This window comes from Peromyscus eremicus, chromosome 5 (assembly GCF_949786415.1).
Source record: "Peromyscus eremicus chromosome 5, PerEre_H2_v1, whole genome shotgun sequence".
Taxonomy (NCBI): Eukaryota; Metazoa; Chordata; class Mammalia; order Rodentia; family Cricetidae; genus Peromyscus; species Peromyscus eremicus.
Genome location: NC_081420.1, coordinates 131,524,157 through 131,545,532, shown reverse-complemented (window position 1 = coordinate 131,545,532; position 21,376 = coordinate 131,524,157). Strand labels below are relative to the sequence as shown.

Here is a 21,376-nt window from a genome sequence, read left to right as displayed (position 1 = left end):
TCTCACCCAGGAGTTCATTGGCTCATTCAAAACAGATCTGTTGAGCATCTACTGTTCACCATTCTTCTTGGCAATAGGGCTGTTGTGTAACAAAGAGACACCATGTTCCCCTCACTGGACTTACATTCTAGTAGCAGGAGGGAAACGATGACTGTACTGTGTGATGTTGGAAGTGTTCATGGAAAAGGTGGAGTAGGGAAAGAAGGACCAAGAGTGTTGGAGATGGAGGCTGTACAGAAGACTCAGAAGGAGGGAATGAATAAGCCGTGGGGACATTTGGAGGGACAATGATCTGGATGAAAGGACCAGCCAGTGCAAAGGCCCTGAGGTAGGCATCTGTCTGGGGTGTTGCTGGGACATCAAGGAGGCCATCATGAGCAATGCGAATGTTGGCATGGAGGTGGACATAGGAAGTGGACACAGGTGGTCTGCCCTGGAGGTGGACATAGGAGGTGGACACAGGTAGTCTGTCATGGAGGTGGACATAGGAAGTGGACACAGGTGGTCTGCCCTGGAGGTGGACATAGGAGGTGGACACAGGTGGTCTGCCATGGAGATGGACACAGGAAGTGGACACAGGTGGTCTGCCATGGAGATGGACACAGGAAGTGGACACAGGTGGTCTGCCATGGAGGTGGACATAGGAAGTGGACACAGGTGGTCTGCCATGGAGGTGGACATAGGCGGTGGACACAGGTGGTCTGCTTGAGTCTAACTAGAAAGATGTGTCAACAGGATCTTCTGATAATTTGGATGGAGAAAGGAGAAAAAGCATAGATTCAAGAATGACTTGGCCTGAGGCAGGTCCCTATTGAAGGAAATGGAAAAGACTACAAAAGTCAGGCTTAGGGAAGCAAATGGGTTCAGCATTGGATATATTTCTGAAATGTCTGCTGACATCCAAATCGAAGCGTTAAATATATGAGTCCTTACACTTTCTGGTGTTCAGCAGAAGATATCTGGGCAATTTTAGCTTGTCAAAAGGCACATGTGTATGTGTGTATGTAGAATTATGCATATGTGTGTGATTCTCTGCATATATGCACATATACTTGTATATACTTAGGAGCATTGTGTGTGTATATATGTGTAGGTAGTTATATGCACATTGCTGATAAACCTTACATTGAAAAATATCGTAGGTCAAAAACATCACAATTTGGATATTCTAAGTTGAAAATGTCCTCAGATGAAAATGCAATTAAGACACCAAGCCTACCAAACATCCCAGCTTAGTCAGGATACTGCAGATGTTTTTATGTTTGAATAGGAAGTATTGCCCACGGGCTCATGTTTTACGTGTTTGGTACCCCATTGTGTGCTGTGTACTAGGAACTCTAGGAGGTGGAGTCTAGAAGGAGGAAGTAGGACACTGGGGCCAGGCCCTTGTTAGTAGCCACTTCCTGTATCTCCTGTATCTCAGTGTTTCTGGACCAAGATGATGTGTTCTGCTCTGCTTCTCCACATCTTCTCCTCACGGTCTGAAACCAGGAGCCAAAATCAGTTTCTCCTCCCTCAAGCTATTCTGTCAGGTAACTTAGTCACAGTGACAGAAATGCTTACAAACCTAGTCTGGAACCAGAATTCAAAAGCTAAGGGAGGATGCACAAGTGTCTATGCCATTCACATCACTTCTGCATTGTGGCTAAGTCTTTTCCCACATTCCTGTTGGGCCCCCAACCTTTGGGGACACTGTAGATGGTCTTTGTGCTCTCGTTGTTCTTGGTTTCTTGGTAGGGTGCTCTGGATCCGCCTATGGTGGTCATCCGCACTACCACCACTTCTCACGTCAGCCTTGTTTCCCTGTGAGCTTCTGACCCTCAGTGGGATTGCAGCTTGACATCGTCAGACCTTTCCCAGAGTCTAGTTATCAGAACCACCAGAGGGAGTGGACTTCACCTCCTGCCCCCTCCATCACGTGGCCAGGCCTGGCACACGGGGTCCATAACTACAGTTTTGTTTGTGTAAGTAACTCGACGATGTCTGGGTGAGGCATCAAATCGGATGGTGTTGCCTGCTAACAAGTTTAATGAGGAAAGAGGAGAATTTGAAGGATTATCTTTTTTTTTTAGCTATTAAAATTTTTTAAACTATTTATCTATTGGTGCCATTTAGCTGTTTGAGATCCCATTGTTAATGCTGCTTTATTAGAAGTCTATACAATTCTTCACAAGGGTGTCAACATAATTTCAGTGGAGATGATGCTGTGGACTGGCCAAGCCTTGTGCTTACAGATGGGGTTTTGTCTCTGCTCTTCTATTTCGTCCCAAGCTTGTGGCTAGCTGAGCCAGACTTTGCAATCTGCATTAATTTACTGTGGCACTTCACACAGTCACATGGGCCACGGGCATTTCTACAGAATCCCACACCACTCCTTTTTAATTGCTGTCCTTCATAAATTGTGTTTGCTGAAGCTGTAATTCCTCATCATGCAGCAAAAGTAAACCCACCTCTGAGTACAGTGGGGATGCTCTTTTCTGAACCTGTTAAGAGACAGGATCTCCACGTGCAGAGTCATTTGGTTCTCCTTTATAATGACATATTTGGAGATGATATCTTTGGGATAGCATCTGTTGGAGTTTGTCAATGTCGATAAGGAACAAGTACTCCTTGTACTCCTTGTGAAGGTTAAAAGTCCCACACATGTACTCTTGTTGCGACATCAGGAATGAGATGTTTTCTTGGGTGATGTTTTCATGTGTCCATCACAGTAATTAAGTGCCTCCCCTCATTTATCTTATTTGTTCAGAATATTTTGCTTCAGTCTTGAGAAGGCATCAAGACCTTTATATGACTGAGTAGGGGGCCTTTGAAGAATGTCAGTGGAGGCTATAAGCTCAAAAATTTGGAGCTAGACCAAGTTAAGGTGACCTAGGATGGGAAAGTTAGAAACTTGCAGTTGATTTTTAAATGTGTAGATTTTGCTACAGTGTAAATTTAGGATTAGCTTTCGTATGAGTGATGGGGGGGGTGTAGAATAGCATTGTCAATGTCTTTGCAGTAAGGCTTCCTGAAGAGCTTGGGTATTGTGAGGTAAACAAAAGGAGAGAGCAACGGGTTAGTGGTCTTCTTTCTGATGGTGTGGGCTGGAGGGTAGGGAAGGTATCTGTAATCGCCATTGTGTCCCCAGGCCTAACACAGTGCCTTAAACAGGTGGCAGATAGTTGTTTGTAGATTGAACAAACCAAGAGTTCACAGAGCCCTTAGATTCATAGAAGGCGTTGAGGTGCATCAAAAAAAAAACAAAAACAAAAAAAAAAACAAAAAAAACAAAAAAAGCCCAACTTTCTCAAATACATTGGACTGTGGAACCCTTTCCTTGAGGAACATTGTAATAGACTTGGGAACACTAGAATACCCTCTGGGAAATTCCAGCTTGGAATAATAGATTTAGTAAAGTTTAAAATTTGAATTGATCACCACGTGAAAGAGTAAAGTGTATATGGGTTCTGGCGTGGGAGGGATGCAGAGAGTGAGGCTGGGGGATGCCAACTATGCAAGCTCAAATCCTCTGGGGCAGGTAACTTGACCCCTGGAATCCTTGGTCAGCTGACCTAGAACAAATAAGTATGATGATAACTCTTGTCTTGCTGGCTGTTAGGGAAAATGGATTGCATTTAGTCCCACTTTGGAAAATGAAATGAAAAAAATATGTACAGAAGGCTTCCATGGGTATCACTCATTATTAATTACCATTAAAATATTTGACAGATGACCTTGAGTAGCAGGGGTGATTATGGGTCACCTAGGTTTGATGGGATCATCTTTTTATCCTTTCAACAAATACTGGACTGCTTCTAATATGCCAAGCATGGTTAGTCCTGTGTGTGGCAGTAGGGAGCCCAGGTAAGGCCCCTTTCTCCTGGACCTGGAGGGTGTGTGTAGTATAATGTTTTTTCCATTGTCACTGCCTTCTAGAACATAAACTAAATTTAATTGTACACAACTCCAAGTTAATTGTTCTTAGGTCAGTCTGTTAGTGCTCTACCCCAAAGGAGTACTGTCCCTCTCAGAATCCGATCTCTTCTCAAACACCAAAAAGAGAAGCAGGATTCATAGACCACACTTTATCATGAATAAATAAACAGAAGGACATGGGGGCACACTCCTAGAGGTTGAGCACTCAAGAGGCGGAGACAGGATGATTAGGAACTGTCTGAGGGCAGCCTGGACTCCCTAGCAAGCCTGTGTCTCAAGCAAACAAAAACAAAATCCCTAAGGACCACGCCTTTCCTTCTGGCTACTAGAATGGCTGGATGTAGCCGGTAAAGAATACACAGCACTCCGTGAAAAGGGGATTTCAGATAAAGAATGGGTTTGTAGTTGGTGGTGGTGGTGGTGTAACTACATCCCCACAGCTCTATGTGCAGAAGAAAAACCGTCTCGGGCCTCCAGCCACCATCTGAAGGCACCCTTTAAACAGGACATATTCTACCCCAGGTAGAAGAGAAACCCTTGCTTCTACTTGAAATGATTTATAACTGTTCCCTCCCAGTCACCAAGTGCTTCCAAATTAAAAGCCATTAATTAAGGCCTTATGCAGATACCAGAGATAGGCAAGGAGCGTTCCGGCCGCTCCCACTCCCCCCTCCAGGTGAGAGCTTTTCAAATTATGTGGACCGCTGGAGCCACCTGCTTGAGTAAACGCAGCAGCTCGGCCGCGTGCAGCTCATCAGCACTGCGGTGGTACCAGTGTTGTTACTGATTTTTCTCATTTCTCCAGGGCAAATACTAATTAATGGATACAATTCACAGCTGATTAGCTGTAGTTTCTTCAGTAATTACATTCGCATACTAACTGTTCTGAAGAGGATTTCTAACCCAGTTCTTATTTCACTCTGAGCTTAATTTGTTTTTCGGTTTTTTTTTTTTTTTGAATTGTTTAGGCCTTTAGTTTAATGGCCATTTTATTTTCCTTTGTTGTTCTAGGTGCTATTAGATAATAAGTGAGTTTAATCTTAAAAAAAATACTCTCTGATGATGAGCTCTTTGCCTTAAATGGATTTCTAATTCCCCAACAAAGCCAACATTTAAATAATGTTAAAGTTGTGGTACTGGCTGTGAGGCCGTTGGGGGAGGGGCAGAATTGGAACATGGACCATACAGATTCAGATATGGGTCATATTTGATTATAGGCCTGAGCATTTCATGAAAAAAAAAATGTACAACAGAAGCCTATGGGGTTTTGTTCTGACATATTTTTCACACTGTAGAAAAATGGAGAAATGTGTGCGTTCATCTGTGCACCCATGCGTATGTTTTTGAAACCACATGCCTTCAGACAAGCCAGATAAAGGTCTTCTTTAAGGGCTAATGAGTACACCTTTCAGAAATTCTTAAAGACATTCACCCAAATGAGTCGGTAGTGCTGGAGGAGAGCCTGTCTGATAGCTCATTGTGTGTGTGTTCAGGTGTTGTGTGGTGGTTGATGTTGCCTCCGTAGACCTTCACAGCACTCTGGAGCCCTTAGACTTTTCCCTGTAAATCTTGCTTAGTTCCTGGTTCCCTGATGTGATAAAATGTAGCAGGTCAATCCTGCTTCCTACAGGTTCAGAATTGGACTGAGAGCCTCTTTGAAATGAGTGGTATGGAGAAGAGGATTACATGTGTTTTCCATATCTGCGTATCTCTTTTCTACTTGTTCCTTCTATCAGTCTACATATGTATCTGAGTATCTATGTATCTAACACTGTCCATCTGTTCATCCATCCAACCACCCATTCATCCAACCATCCCTTGATCTACCCATTTACCTCCTGGGAAAATTATACTTTTTACTTTAATGTAATTGCTAGCTTTAATATATATTAGAAAATAACTATATACACATCACCCCTTGGAGACCACACCTGTTTCTTTTGATGCATTAAATGAAATGGATAGAATACTTTATACAAGGATGTTCCCTTACCATTTAAACATCATGAAAATAACACAGCTCCAGATAATTATGCCCACAGAGCCTTCCCATATTGCCAGACTGATAGCAGAATGTTGAAAGCAACAAAATACGCCTACCTAGACCATTTGAACCTAAAAATACATTTCTGCCCCAATCCAAGTTTTACATTTTGATAACAGGTCCCTGGAAGTAGAGAGCTTAGGTCTGAAATGCTGATACAGTCTTGTTTGTGATGATATGAACAGGCCATTGTGTTAGGGAATGAAGTCAAAATTGCTGTGTTCATAGGATCCTGCTTATTTTCTAAACCTCTTTGCACTTAATGTTACATGGAGAGATTAAATAACACAGCTTTCAGTAGCTCTGATAGAGCTAGATATGGGCAGTTAAGCCCCGCTTGGAGATTTTAGAAATATTCCTTAGTCTTATTTATTTACATTTCTACCACACCCCATTCACATAGAATTTGAGTCTCGGAAATTGAATTGTATCCCTTTAATTCACATTTTTAATCTGCCCACACTTGTGACCCCTGTTCTGGGAGAGTGACGTATGAAACCCCAGCATGCTTTAAGACGTGTCCAAGTGGTTTTCTTGGGAACTACTTTACCTATCTCTGACAAATGCCAGTTTAATAAACAGCACACTAGTGACCAGACAGCCAAATGGTTGTAATTGTCTCCTTTCACTATCAGTCTTGGGGAGAAACGCAACTATTTTCTAGAATTATCGACAGCATAACTCCGTACTCTAGTGGCAATAGGAACTGATTGACAGTAGGTACAGTTTCACATTTCCAGTTTGGCCCATGAACCCCATTACACTGGCCTTCTTTCCAAATCACTTCTAAGTATTAAATAAACAACGACAGGTTTTACTTTGCTTCCATTAACATAAACTAATGTTTTGTGGTTTTTTTTCAGTTTGGAAATAATAACTACATGAACATGGCTGAGGCAAACAATGCCTTCTTCGCTGCCAGTGAGGTGGGTGTCTGTTCATGTTTTATGTGTTGTATAGATAATTTAATAGGCTTGAAGGGAAAAGCAAGGTATCGAATTTCTCTCTTTCTCTCCTGTGGCGCAAGGTAACAACTTTGGAGGAAAATGAGAAAAGCCTATTGGAAAAGAAAATAACTCGACAAGGCTTTATCACTGTCCGCAGACTGTTGTTAACATTTAGAACTTAAGTGAGTCTCTTGATGGAAAAAAGACATGCACAAACAGTAATAAATATGTAATAGAAAGCATGTGCGTGCACACACACACACACACACACACACACACACACACACACACACACCTGAATGTCTAAACAGGTAACTAATTAGTTTGGAAACTTGAATAGAAAGTATTTTGCTTCATAGCCTTCTAAGGATAACTTCCTTGATTGTCTTGGCTTAGGAAACTATGACAGACAGGATTATGGTTTCTAGAGTGATGTGCAATGAGTATTTTGTTGTTAGAACCCCACCTCCTAGCACAGTGCCCACAATAGTGGGTGTTCAATGAGCAATTATTGAGTGTCTGAGTTAATGAATAGACATGGTCAAATATGTGATTGTCGCTGGGTGTAGCTGGAATTCTGGGTGATGGGCTCTCTATGCAGCGCCATATTAACTCCTGCTTTGTGCTAGTTTGTGGTTATACATGTGATAGCATTATCTTCTTGCTATTTTTACTAGGTTTCCACCTTTGTCTGGTCTCATTGGCATGCCTTCCAAACAAACAAACAAACAAACAAACAAAAACAAACAGAAAACACCTCAAGGTACTTGATTTAAAAAAAAAAAAGAAAAAGAAAACCTTTTCCTACAAGGGTAGATTGTGTGAAATTTAACATTTCAAACAAGAACAAACAGAAGTATGAAATCGACCCAAATGGAACAGTTCCTCTGTGGCTCGGGCAATAAAAAGTCTTCATTTTCCAAATACATTCAAATATAGGAGTGTGAACTAGCTTGACCCCAGAGGACTGAAAATAATAATGGCTTTGCAAATGATCCTGGTACAGGGGAGCAAGTGATACGAAAGAAATTAATGTCTAAAAATTATTAGCGTAAGTGGAGACTCGAGAAGTAAGGGTCTTTGTAGATTAATCATTTTCCGGTGACCATCATCTTTCCAACCAGAAGACAGCTTAGAGACAGGAATACTGTTTGCTTGGCACGGGCTGCTGTGCTGTTTGGGATAATGAACACAAACCCCATCTGTAAGGACAACATGATGTTTCATTCTGTGGGGTTTTTTTTCCTCTACATTTGAATCAAACATTGATGAAAGCTGTGCTGCCAGCAGCTGTTCAGAAACAATTTAATTCCAGCTGTGATAATTCACCGTGTCAGACGTCGGCTGTTATATGTTGATACAACAGTTCTCCAGATTTGCATTCTTATCAAAAGGAACAAATGTTTTGAACATTGCAGTACAGATGGTATTTAACCATGCACATACTACTTTAACATGTTCAAGGTAAACACTGGAAAGTCAATATCTGTAAAAATTGATCACATAAATGCTAAATGATTAATTTGATCAAAAGTCCATGTCCTTCATTGTTGATGGGATTTGTGGTGACTTGTATTCTTTCAGAAAACAATGTTTGGGATTTGCAGTACTTAATATTAAATTTGATGTCTTATCTCTCTTTTCTCTGTGGAAGACTTCATATGTAATATTTTACCTCTCTTTACAGGTAGTTAAGATTTTAGCATCTCCTTGGTTACATATTACAGTAATATTTCATTGCATTGTTTTATTAGGTCAATGTAGACATATATAGCTTCTAACTTAAAATTAATGTGTCTTTAAAAAATTTTGCATGAGGACATATTATATATAACATGTCTATATATTCCTTAACAAAAATAAAAATTGAAAAGCTCTTTAATTTTAACTGCCTGGCCTGAGGTATGCTTTATACTGGAGTTTAAGATCTTATGCAGTGGTTTCACTGCATTTTTCCATGATCAAACATAAAGCGGAGTTAATGCTAATGTGCCACATTATAGCTCTCATCTAATTTCCCAATCACTGCATTAAAAGTAAATTTATCTGTATTTTTTTTTAACATTTTAATGAGTGCAAACTAATTCTGGAAGACTTTAGGTTGGCATGCTGTAAAGCCTAAATCGTGCCTGAAACCGGTTTCCTTCACATGGACAATGTCCTGCAAATAACACTATGGGGACCAAGGTGCTCTAAGTGTGAAATTCACACATTAGCTTCATGTTTTCTCTCTGTGTCATGATTACTCTGACCATTTTTAAAGTACTTTAAATATTTATTGAAATAATATTTCAAGTGTTAATTACAGTGGTAATGAAAACAGCCAAATGCCACATATCAAGAATGAGTGTTTATCCGTATTGTTAATGTGATATGTTAGATTTCATTAAGCAGTAATGGGGTAGCAAATGAGTCACAAATTACAGTTGCATCTGTTACTAGACCACATTAGTGCCAAAATAACAGCGAACGCAGCCATAGGGTTACGTTCATTAGCCAACCGCGTTTGTGGCCAATTCATCCCTTTGTTGCTAAGAACTCAGGGTACCACAGTAAGAAGCTGACATGGGTGGGGTGGAGGGGTATCATTGCAAGAATGCCCGTGTCAGAATATCAACTGCTGCATTCTGGCTCTCAAATGCTCTATGAGCTTGCGGTGTTTTTACATTATTGCGTCAGCCAAGGTCCTCTTGCCATGCTATTGACTCCCTCAGCTCATGAGCTCTTTCCTTCTGGTGAGTTGCAAATAATGCTTGTAAGGTTCTGTGTGCAAAAAATGCTTTTCTTTGAACCCCACCCCTACATTGAGTTTGTTTCTCTTTCCTTTCAGGTAGTTATTATATAGCATAGTCATTAAGAGTTTGAAGAATGATGATTTTTCAGCTCTTAATTAGGTCTCTTTATCAATAATAGCAGACTCCAATTACCCCATGCCAGTTCAGTCTTTCAAATACTATTAATAATAAATGAACTACATCTGTGACCCTCTTAGCTAGGAATAAAAAAAGATATCTGAGTGGCCCCAAAACCCTGTGCCTCACCAAAATGTGTGTGTGTATATGTGTGTGTGTGTGTGTGTGTGTGTGTGTGTGTGTGTGTGTATACACACACACACATATATATGTATATATATGTGTGTGTGTGTATAGATAATAATAATAATAATAACAATAATAGTCTTGGATATTGGTTCTCTTCTCTCCCACATAACCCATTGTGGTACAGGAAAGATGGTTACTGTAGTTCAAATGCAAAGCGACCCTGATATTCTCCCAAGACCTCACTTTAAAACACAGCCTGTAAGAACATCAACACCATTCATGAAAAACAACGCACTACGATTTGCATAGGTCCTAAGACATAACCTTGGCTAAGTGAACAGACAGCACCCATGCCATAGACTTAGTGCAGCCACATCAGTATGGTTTGCGCTCTCTAGGTAGTCTTTAGAAGTTGAAGCCTGGTAGACAGGGTTCTGATAAATGCAAATGGAAATGTTCATGTAGAAGAAAACAATTCTTCTTACAGTCTCAATAAAAGCACCGGCTCTTTTAATATGAGCCACAATAGTCCTTACAGAAAACATTGCATGACATAATAACAATCTCCATATAAGCATTTATTACACTTGGGAATATGCCAATAAAGAAAAATTTAAAAACCAAACCACAAATTTAATATTACTTGTTTTATAGGTTGTGGCAGAAAGTAAACACGTGTAATGTTCACTCCTGGGTTAATGTTGTGTGTGTGTGCATGCCACAAAATTGTCAGCTTTTTATGAAGCGTGTGGATCGCGTAAGCGATTTGAGCTGTTTCGCTAACATATCAACAAAGTGGCAATTTGTTATATAGCCAAATCTAATGTCGCTGATGCTCCAACTAACAACAAAGACAGATGTTGCTAATTAAGTACGCATTAAAAAACTGTTAATACTGATACTCCATTAAAACCATATGATAATGAGACTTAAATCTTTAATCAGAATGATCAGCAAAACTTTATATATGGAAATCTGTGTTTAAAATGTTTTCATCTGAGAAATAAATATTTGGCCTAGATATGTAATGTTTTCATGGGAAGTCTCTCTTCTTCCCTCTAAGGAGGGATAAAATACAGGAACTGAATGTGAGGGTGTCTGCATTTTGTTTCCTTTTAGCAGACATTCCACACACCAAGCCTTGGGGATGAAGAGTTTGAAATTCCACCAATCACGCCTCCTCCAGAGTCGGACCCCACCCTGGGCATGCCCGATGTACTGCTACCCTTTCAGGCTCTCAGCGATCCGTTGCCTTCCCAGGGAAATGAGTTCACACCCCAGTTTCCCCCTCAAAGCCTGGATCTTCCTTCCATTACAATCTCAAGAAACCTGGTGGAGCAAGATGGCGTACTTCATAGTAATGGGCTGCATATGGTAAGCAACCCACTCGTTATGTTACCTGTGACTACTCTTGGTCATTTGTCCTCACGTGGTATGGAGCTAAAGGGCTGTTTCACAAATATGCCTGTCTGCTGATGGGTACTTATATACTCTGATTGCCCTTTAAACATAGGTAATACTAGATTGCTATCTGGTATTGGGTGATGGACAGCCACAGAGGATGGCCCACAAGAGTCTTCTCTTTAGAACTTTAGGGAGACTGCTCACTGCTTTGGAGGTAGCTGGTCTTCCCTTGCCTTTGTTTCAATGTAGAGGTATGCTTGCATTGAGAGCTTACTCAGACAAGCCTTTAAATACGGAAGCCCGTCTTAGGTGCCCAGGTTTTTTGAACCTGTGTAATTAGAGCATAATGTGTATGGTACATGGTTTGTTCTGTTGAATCGAATGTCAAACTGTGATACAGAGGAAAGGGGAAAATCTGCTTGTAACCAGCAGAGGAAAATACGGCCTGAGTTACTGTGTGAAATACACCTAATTGTGTTATTTATTGTCACAAACATTGAATAAGGCACTCTAGAGAGCAAAGATTACTAACGGGATAATTTTATTTCTATTTTTCTTAGTGTGCAATTATAGTCAGCAATCGCTGGAGTAAATCTGCTTAAGTATTTTAAACTCTTCTGCTGGGATTGTGTCTTTTTATTTCAGCACAGTATATAATGCATTTGTGTCTGTGGAGGTAAGGTACTAACCAGTTGTCTTAAAACAAGATTAACAGTTTATAGGGCTCTTTTTTTTCCCCCAAACCCTGATAAAATGAGACAGATGTGTTGGTATAACAAAAACAAATCCTATTGCTTGTTTACATATTTCTCTGTGCATTAAGACCATGCCACTGATGTTTATCGGCTTCATTTTTAATTCCCCAGATAACAGCGTATGATTGCAAAATATGTAGTGGATTAACGGTGCAAAGATTCAATGTGCTTTCTGAAATGCGAGATTACTTTCCCAAATAGGATTTCAGCAACATAATTTTCTTTGCCTGTGATCTTTTGTGTTTGAGCTGAACACGAAGGTTTTCATTTTTACTTTTTTTTTTTTTTTTTTTTTTTTTGGTCAGAGAAGAATGCAGTGAGCAGGCAGGAAATAGTCATTAAGTATTCATTAATGTTCCCTGACATCACAAATAATTGTTTCCTGTGGACCTTCTTACATTTTTGTTCCTTTGACACCGGAATGGAGGATTCTATCTTCCTCTACAGTCTAGCTTGTAATGTACTTGAAAAATAATAAAGATAAAAAGGGTGTTTAGTCACTAAGGGAGTTTACTATGGCTGGCCATATTTATAGATGCTCAGCTAGGCTCATTCAAGTTGCAGAAATACTTAAAAGGCCATATAATATATGCTAAAATGTGTACTTTATTAAATTGGTAAATATTTATTAGTAATATAAGAATCTGCCTTTAAATTAAACATCTGATGAATTACCTTGCCTCAAAGCTATAAAACTGTTATTGCTGCTATAAAAAAGTGTAAAGGAGGCATTTTGACTATGAAATTTCATTTCATGGTCAATTGAATTTACTATATTGGAAAGAACTAAAGATGGAATCATAAAATAATTATGATATTCACATACACTTAAAGACAATGCTTTCCCGGGCTGGCATTGGAATCGAGGACTCAATTTTTAATGCTTTCTTTGTAATGTATGGCTAATCACTAAAGGAGTTCAATTATTCCATCGATTCTTTTTTTTTAAGTATAAGTACTTTAAGTGCAGGCTCTTGTGTTTACATGGACCTCATCACGGCTATGGTTACTGGTTTGAAGTTCCGCTCAACCCGAATGCTATTTATTTTGGCTTGAAGCAAACTAATCTTGTTGGAAATTCTAGTAGAATTTCACCTTGAAAAATGTCATGGGATTTTAAATCACAAATGTTGGGAAAAATAAAATGTACCAGGACAGAATTATGATGAATACAATGTGTCGTTGGCTTTGTTCTGTGGACTCCTGACATGTTCACCTGTAAACTTGAATTCAGAATCGCCAGAGGCATGGTTAAAAATAGGTTATGCCAAGGTTCCTCTCTATCTCCCTCCGGGTACTGAGTTGCTGGCTACATCATAATACTCTACAGAAGCCTCCTCTCAGATTTTCTGTAGGAAGGTCAATACAGAAATAATAAATAATACTGTATACATCATACATTCAGCGTCCAAGTGCACGTGGGATATTTCATACCTTGTGCAAGTAACAAGTTTTATTATCCAAATGAATATGGCTGTCTGTGAAGGATTGCTATGGTGAATTAAGCCTATCATATAAGAAGAAAAGCCAGTTTGTTTATGTCATATCGGCCCAGCTTTTCCTCAGAGCTCCGCCGGCTTTGCTGTAGAAAGACTGACAGTTTGTCACAGTGCTGATTAGCTGCATTATTGCTGGCAACAAGCACAACATGTTTATCTTCCTTAAATTTATGCCATTATATTTAAAAACAGAAAGCAGACTCGAAAAGAAGGAAAGTCAAAAGAGTCCGATGATTAGCATGCACATTTCAGAATATGCAAATACCCCTCTGGTATTCAAAAGCGAACTGCTGAAAAATCGAATGTCCGTGCATTTGGAGCTTCAAAGAACAACCTTGATTTGCTTGTGGTGGGCGCGGAGGTTTTAAAACAGGATGTGGTTGGGCAGGTCGGAAGCAACAGTAGATTTTACTTAAAAATTTGTTACGTTTAAGCATTATTGTCCGTTTAGCTGATCATCTGGAAGTTATTTTAATCTACAAAAGATTGCAGTTCTGAAAACCAACAATGAAGCTCCAAAGGTTATTTTTTTTTAACACCTCTCCATAATCTGCCCAGCCTGCTGAGTAGCACCGACATCAGTAGTACATCAATTTCAGAAAGTGGATTATTTTTACTAGACAGCTATTGTGACATATTGGGTCAGTCATAAATGAAAGATATTCATGCAAGCATGCAATACTTGTAATGAAGTCTCACTCTGACCTTCTGTATGATTGATTCTGTAATTTAGTTTTCTCAGGCAGTGCCTGAAATGAAATGAAATCATGTTGAACAAGTTTTGAATACCCACAGTGCACCAGGAGAAGAAAAATCTGCAGCCCCAGAGGCTTGAGAGAGAGAGCAGATGAACGATTTATCTCTATGCTATTATAGCCTTTGCCAGCGTTCAACATTTCTTTTTCTTTTTTTTTTTCTATTTTTTTTCTTATTTGGCTTAAGTACTTAATTCTGCAGGTAGCTGTAAATGGGAAAATAAAATGCTGTTCAGATTTAAAATGACAGGACAGGAGTATGTGCAGGGGGCTGATAAAATATCTTGAATAGAACTGACCTTTCATGTAGCTGAAAGTTACTGGGGGATTCATTCTCATAATTACCATATAGATTATTTTTATTTCTTTCCTGCAATGAAACATTTCGGAGAGCAGTACTGCTGATTGAATGAAAATTGAACTTGTTAACATTCCTTTCAGCTCAGCCTGTTGTACATAACAGAAGGTTAGCTTTGATGAATTTCAAAATTCCCTTTGATATCTGAGAAACAGACAGTGAAGTAATTGTCTCTAGTTTGATATTTTGTATGCCCCCCCAAAGAGAATTTATAAAACACACTGATAATTCACACACATTTTCTGCCTGCATTATAGTTCCTGTGTAGAGGGCCTGTGTGTTGTGTTTGATGTTGCTTTGGATTTATTTGTGATAGTGAGCATGTGTGTGTGTGTGTGTGTGTAGAAAATGCTGTGTTGGTACTGTAGGGCATCAAAGATAGTGGTCGAAAATTGAAATGGGGGAGGTGAAGGAAACACGTTTGAGTGTGAAGTGTCTAGATCTGTTCAGGTGAGAGAAAAGGCTGTGGAAGACTCAGGCCGGGAAGTGTGAGCACTTCACATGCTAATAACATGCTGAACTCGAAACCCAGGTAGATAGCATTTATGATCGGAAAAGTGGGGGTGTATTGCAATGACATGTCTAAAATTACTGAGCTTATTTTACAAGTTTTTCTTTCTTCACACAGTCGGAATGGTTCTAATTTTGATTAAGTTATTTTTGTCTTTATGAAATGATTTCCCTGCTATCTTATACTTTCAAAGGAAAAAAAAACTTACATTCAAAGAAATAACCCACTACCAATTAATACATTGTTTTTAGTAATGTCGCTTAATGTGTTACAGATAAAACAGTTATTTCATGGGTCATTAATGTGTTTAATGTGTGGAACGTTCTATTAAAACAAGCCCTTATTATTATTATGAACATGTTCATTGCCATTGTCAACAGAGGCTGAGCTGCTGAATTCCATAGGATGGTTCCCGCTCAGTCATCGGGGACTGGCGAGTTCTCATACAGATTGAATGATTGCTGTGCCTGTGTATTTTAAGTGGAACTGCTGTCAAAACCATTTTCCTTGTTAGTTAACAATGAAAAAGAAGCAAATCCCTCACTTTTAGTGGACAAGGCCTCAACTATACAAAGTCTGAATTATGAAATCAAAGCACATTAACCAGTAGCAAAAACTTATGGAGCACCTACTAAGCTCTGTGGATTGTTAATAACCAGAAATTGATTATACTGCTTATAACATTGGTTTTTGTTTTGTTTTTTAATAATCAGTGCCTCCTCCTTGTAATATCAGAACTCACAGTCTGAATGCTTAAAGATGGCTATCACGAAAGACACATTTTAGCATGTAGCTGTTACTCCATGTTGGACCAGCTGCCAAATATACCCAATACACATGCATTACTGTTGCCCCTCCCAGTGAAGCAGACAGCCCCAAACCATTCAGTGCTTAAAACATTCTTTCTGTTTGGCCTGTAAATACCACTGACCCTCACTCATCGTGTGGGTGCTAATGCTGCCTTTAAGGTCAGAGTTAGGGTTATCTGTAAAAGTAGACATTTGCTCAGAACTAATCATTGTAGTTGGCTGTTGTGCAGTGTCAAGCATGGCAGTTGACTTGATTGGTAAGTTTTAGAGGGAGCTGTTCTTCGACAGTGACAATGGTCAACTTTCCCCCACGTCTCTTCTTTGTAGCTTGTATCATTTACCATTGAGTGTTGCCAGACTTTATCAGTGCTTGGGGACTGCAGAAGCACCATTTTATAAAGTTCAGATTCCGGGATCAGCCTGAATAATGGCACAGTATGTGTTAGAGGAAAAATCATTCTGTGGTTATCTCAGATCCTCACTGTCACAGCACTTGCCATCTTGTGGTAGGTGGCCTTTGCCGGATTTCCACCACCCCACCCCTCCAGGCAGGCAGCAACCTGCTGCGTCTGTGGGCTGGCCTTGAGTCTGGAGCTATTCCATCTCTTCGGTATCTGAAGGAATGAAGAGACAGTGAAAGCGTATTTATTCATTATAAGGCTTGACTTATAATATTCATTATATTACTTGACTGCTGCACTAAATTGAAGGGAAGGAAACTTAGAGTGTAAACAGTTGGAAAGATGGGATTCCTTCTTAAAAAATGTAATATAGGATTAAAGGAAATAAACCCGGCACTGACTCAGCTAACACAAAGAAGCATCACAGCGACCAGAGTGACATGCCATCCAGTGCTTGATAACAAACTGGAAATTTTTATTTTTGCAAAGTAACAGTTAATTAAAATGAGACTGTTTTGCATAGAACTCATTGTAGGTAAATTGTAAACCTGAGATCATGTATGAGATCATAAACCTGAGAGTAGTGATTAAGTAAAATTGAACAGTGTAGATATGGAAAGTTGGTGGAATGGGGGCTGGAGAGATGACTCAGCCTTTAAGAGCTCATAGTGCTCTTGCAGAAGATCCAAGTTTGCCCCTGCTATCCCTGCGTCCACATTGGATGGCTCACAACCACCTCTAATTCCAGTTCCAGGGGATTGGCAGCCTCTGGCCTCCACAGGACCTGCCCTCGTGTGCCTATACCCCCCGCCCCCCACATAACTGAACATAGAAAAAATAAATCTTAAAAATAAAGTTAGTCAAGTAGGAGTCTGTGATTCTCATTGGCTTGCTTAGTGGGTGGCATTTGCTGCTGGTCTGTGGGGTTAGAAATATTACTGGCTGAGCATAACTGTTTGCTTGATTATTGTCAATTTATAAATAAAATTTTAACATTGCTATAGGACATGACTAAATAATTGAGCATAAAATTGCTGGCCTATATTTAATATTTGTAGTTACTCTGGTATTTTTAATACAATGTAATATTTATTACAGATAATTGTTTAATTATTCCAGTTCTCAGGAAATATTGATTAAAAACTGGCTCAGTGGAAATCTATTTAGTCACACTCTCTCATATTTGGGTTATTTGCTTCTTAATTGGATGCTGTCCTCCAGTGTGAAAACCCGATGTTGAGTTGTTACAGAGAATATTTACTCGACATTGCAGATAGAAGACACATAAATACATTTGCATATGAAATTTAAAATGCCTTCTATGATGAAATGGGAGGAACCACTATTTAATGAGTATAAGTAGGTAAGACAGAAAAATAATATATAATATTTAAAGGAAAAAAAATAAATGTAAAAGTCTATAGGTTGCATTTGGGAAAAATAAATACTAGGGGAATTATTTCTTTTTGTACCAAGATAAATTGCTGCTCAATACTGAAGTGTGAAAAAGATTTAAATATGAATGGGATTTGAGTATGAATGGGATTTAAATATGAATGGGCTCAGGAAGTGAGAGCACACTGTATCCACCTGGCCCCTCCCCTTGACCCACCCTAGTCCTGTGTGTGATTTGCAATCACGGTTGTGTAGTGAGGACTTACATAGTCAGGAAGGTTCTCTCGCTTGCCTTTTGGTGTTGGTTAGTCAAGGAGAAAATCTTAGTGGGAGATAATGCTTCTTTCACACCTTTCTTTTGTCTGTACATAAGGGAAAACAGACCTTGGGCCATAAACTTAGGCAGGTCCCAGGGTTTACAGACCCTACATTATGACTTCTTCCTCTTGGTAGTTATCTCGTGTTTGGCTCAGCACCTGTGGGCTGAGTCTTCTATTATTTTAGTGATGAGACATCTCTTTACTAACACAAAATTATCCACATTTGAACAGTTTGGTTTGGTGTCAGGAGAGATGGCTCAGTCGTTAAGATTGTCTTGAATCTCAGCTCCCACACTGGGTGGCTCACAAAAGCCTGTAACTCTGGCTCCAGGGTTACATGCCCTCTTCTGCCCTCTTCTGGCCTGCCCAGGTATCTGCACTCATGTCTGTATACCTAAACACACACACACACACACACACACACACACACACACACACACACACACGCACACACACACACACACACACACGCACACACGCACAATTTAAATAATAAAAATAAAATCTTAAAAAACAATTAACTTAAAAGTTTAATATTTAATAAAGGCAGGGTTTCGGACAAACTGAGACTGCTGACAAAATGGCCATTGTTAGCTTCTTGGTTACAAAGTGAAGAGACCCTTTGACCAGGTACAGGCAGGAGCACCTCTCAGAGCAGCGACCCTTTTGTTGGGAGCCATATAGATGTGTGGTACTTCAGGCCCGTAGATGGCCAGCAGTGCTTTCCTATGAGAAGTCATGAGGACCCAAGTATCCCTAGTGACCTTCTACAGTTGGATATTAATCTTTGAGTTCTCTTCAGAATACAGATTGAGGTGGTTACCTGAACATTTATACAGAACGCCTCAAGTTAATGGAGTTGGACTGCCCATGAGGAGCGGTCAGTTCACATTTATTGGAATGAATAATTCCACGAGGTAGGAGACACACTATTGAACGTCCAGTGCCATTTACTGCCATCCAGATGTCCTGAACCAGTCTGTCAGATCTGTCATTTTCTAGCCAATATCCAGCCCGCAGCCTAAGGGCCCTGCCGTTTCTGGCTCTGTGTTGGCAGCCTCTGCTGGGCTGTGCACCGCTGCATCCTGCTCTGAGCCTTGCACCTCCACACATCACCTCTGTTGGGGGTGCTCTGCTCCTCTCCCCAGCTGTTGATTTCTGCCTCCCTTTGTACCTTAGCTCTTGGGGCTCTTCGTCAAGAAGGAATCCTGCCATCCTCCTGCCTCGTCTCCTCTGGCCCGTTGCCATCTGTCCACTCCTGGCCCGTGTCTCCTCTCCTGGCTAATTCTGTCTCCAGCATCCGTGAGCACACTCTGTGCTGTGGCCCTCAGTGTGCACAGGAAGTTCCCTCGACCTTTCTCAAGGGCTGCGTGAACACGTGGCCTGGTGCTAGGGCCTTGCCTAAACTGAGTGAGATTCTAGGTTTGAACCCGGAACCACAGCATAAAACTAAATGAACAGACAAATTAGTAAATAAATAGATAGATAAATGTTGTGAAGGTTGTTGGCATTCAAATCGTGTTACTAGCAGAGGTCTCTTACAATCCAGTACTTATTTTGCTCATATAAGTTGACCACTGGTAAGTCTTTCAAGGCCTAGTTTTATAGGGAGGAAATGATTTATAAAACCATGTTATGTTTCTTTGGGCTTTGTTTTTGGTTATGCGTTTCCTTGTTATGTTATTCCTCCTGGGAAAAGCTATGAGCTCTTTTGAAGAAGTACACACCAATTCTTCTGTCTGGAGCTTGGTGACAGCAAGTAGGATGCACCATCCCCATTTCTGTTGAACGTTTACAAGAATCACATTTGATTTTTTGGTTTTTAGTTTTAATAGGCACCAGAATGGTGCCAGAATGAACTTTTAAAAGGAACTGACTTTTTTTTTTTTTTAAATCAGGAGTCCTAAGAACTCTTTTGTTTCTTTGTTTTGTGGTAGATAAGTACTCTAGTACTGAACTACATCCCCAGCCTAGATATCTTTACAAGATTACTTTTTAATAGAAAATGATGGGGGTTGATGTTGTTACTATTAGCGGCCCTACAGAAGCTTGATCCTCTACACTGTAGAGTCAAATGTGTCGTCTATAGGCACTAGGACCGCTAATCATATATGATAATCCTCCAACATAGGAAGCTGTGATAGGGTAGTTGTGAGCCATGAGGAGTATTGGCACATTCTGATGAGTAGATTATGTGAACTGGAGTTTCCTTGATTACATTCCAGAGGGTTCTTGGTATCTTGTCCTGTGGGAGATATGAAGGATGGGTCAACAGCTGCTTGGGTTTGAAGACTTAGGTTTTGGCAAAGCCTTGGCCTTGCCACCAATATTCTTCACAATAATTCTCCAACTGCAGAAGAACACTGTCTTTGTAAATGAAATATAATTAGAGAACTCAGTTTAGAAAACAAATGGAAGGTGGTGGTGGAGAGCCCAGGGCCTGTTCTCTTTTCTTTTTGCTAGCACCATCCAACCTTAGGGCAGCATAGCTAGCTCATTACAGCGCCATTTTTCTATTGAACAAGAGTCACTAGCCGGTGACTATTGGCCCAGGGACTCACCCATGTCTGTCTAAGGACTGGTACAGTAATAACACCCAGTCCCGGGGGTTAAATTAGGAAACAACACATGCTGAGTTTAGCCCAGATTCTAGCACCCAGGAAACACCCATGGAGGGCTCCTTACCAGTCCCCCAGCAGGAGAGCCCCAGCAGCCAGCTCCACAGTAAAGGTATGAGTGGCCGGGAGCATCTGTCAGGAGCGCTTGGTTCTTGGCTGCCATTTTGCTGATGAGAACCCATCCAAATGCTGGTTTTGGTGGCCAGTTAGTAAACATCTGTCTGGGCTGATTTTCACAGGCATTGGAACAGTGAGAGGCAGGTGACTCCTCTTTGGAGGATGAAGCTTCATAATCAGACTTAGTTAATGTGGCCATGCCAGTTAACTGAGGTATTATTACTCAGTCAAAATTAAATGTATTTAAGTATACTCCGGAAGTTGCTTGAAAACTTTAAAACTTGCAGGCATAAGTTTGCTGAAAAGATTAAGAAAGCATCCCAGAAGACATATGGGCAGGGCAGTTAAAATAGCATGAGTCAATTACCTATTACTGAGACTAGAAGTAAAGGAACAATAGTGGTGCCTCAAAAGAACATGAATGACAGGGTTTCTGAAGGGAAAAATGTCCAGTAATGTCCCAACACTTTGAAGACTGAGTCAA

The 21,376-nt window shown here is 40.2% G+C and overlaps 1 protein-coding gene across 2 annotated transcripts in view; it reads left to right on the top strand.

The window, feature by feature from the left end:
* The window catches only part of Tox3 (TOX high mobility group box family member 3), a 100,546-nt gene that overhangs the window by 65,053 nt on the left and 14,117 nt on the right, over positions 1-21,376 (top strand). The window contains exons 2-3 of one of the 2 annotated variants that reach the window (XM_059264531.1): positions 6,826-6,888; positions 11,073-11,324. In XM_059264531.1, the coding sequence (XP_059120514.1) occupies positions 6,826-6,888; positions 11,073-11,324 (315 nt within the window). Of the gene's footprint in view, positions 1-6,825; positions 6,889-11,069; positions 11,325-21,376 lie in introns of both variants that reach the window. The other variant, XM_059264530.1, reaches the window with a different exon arrangement.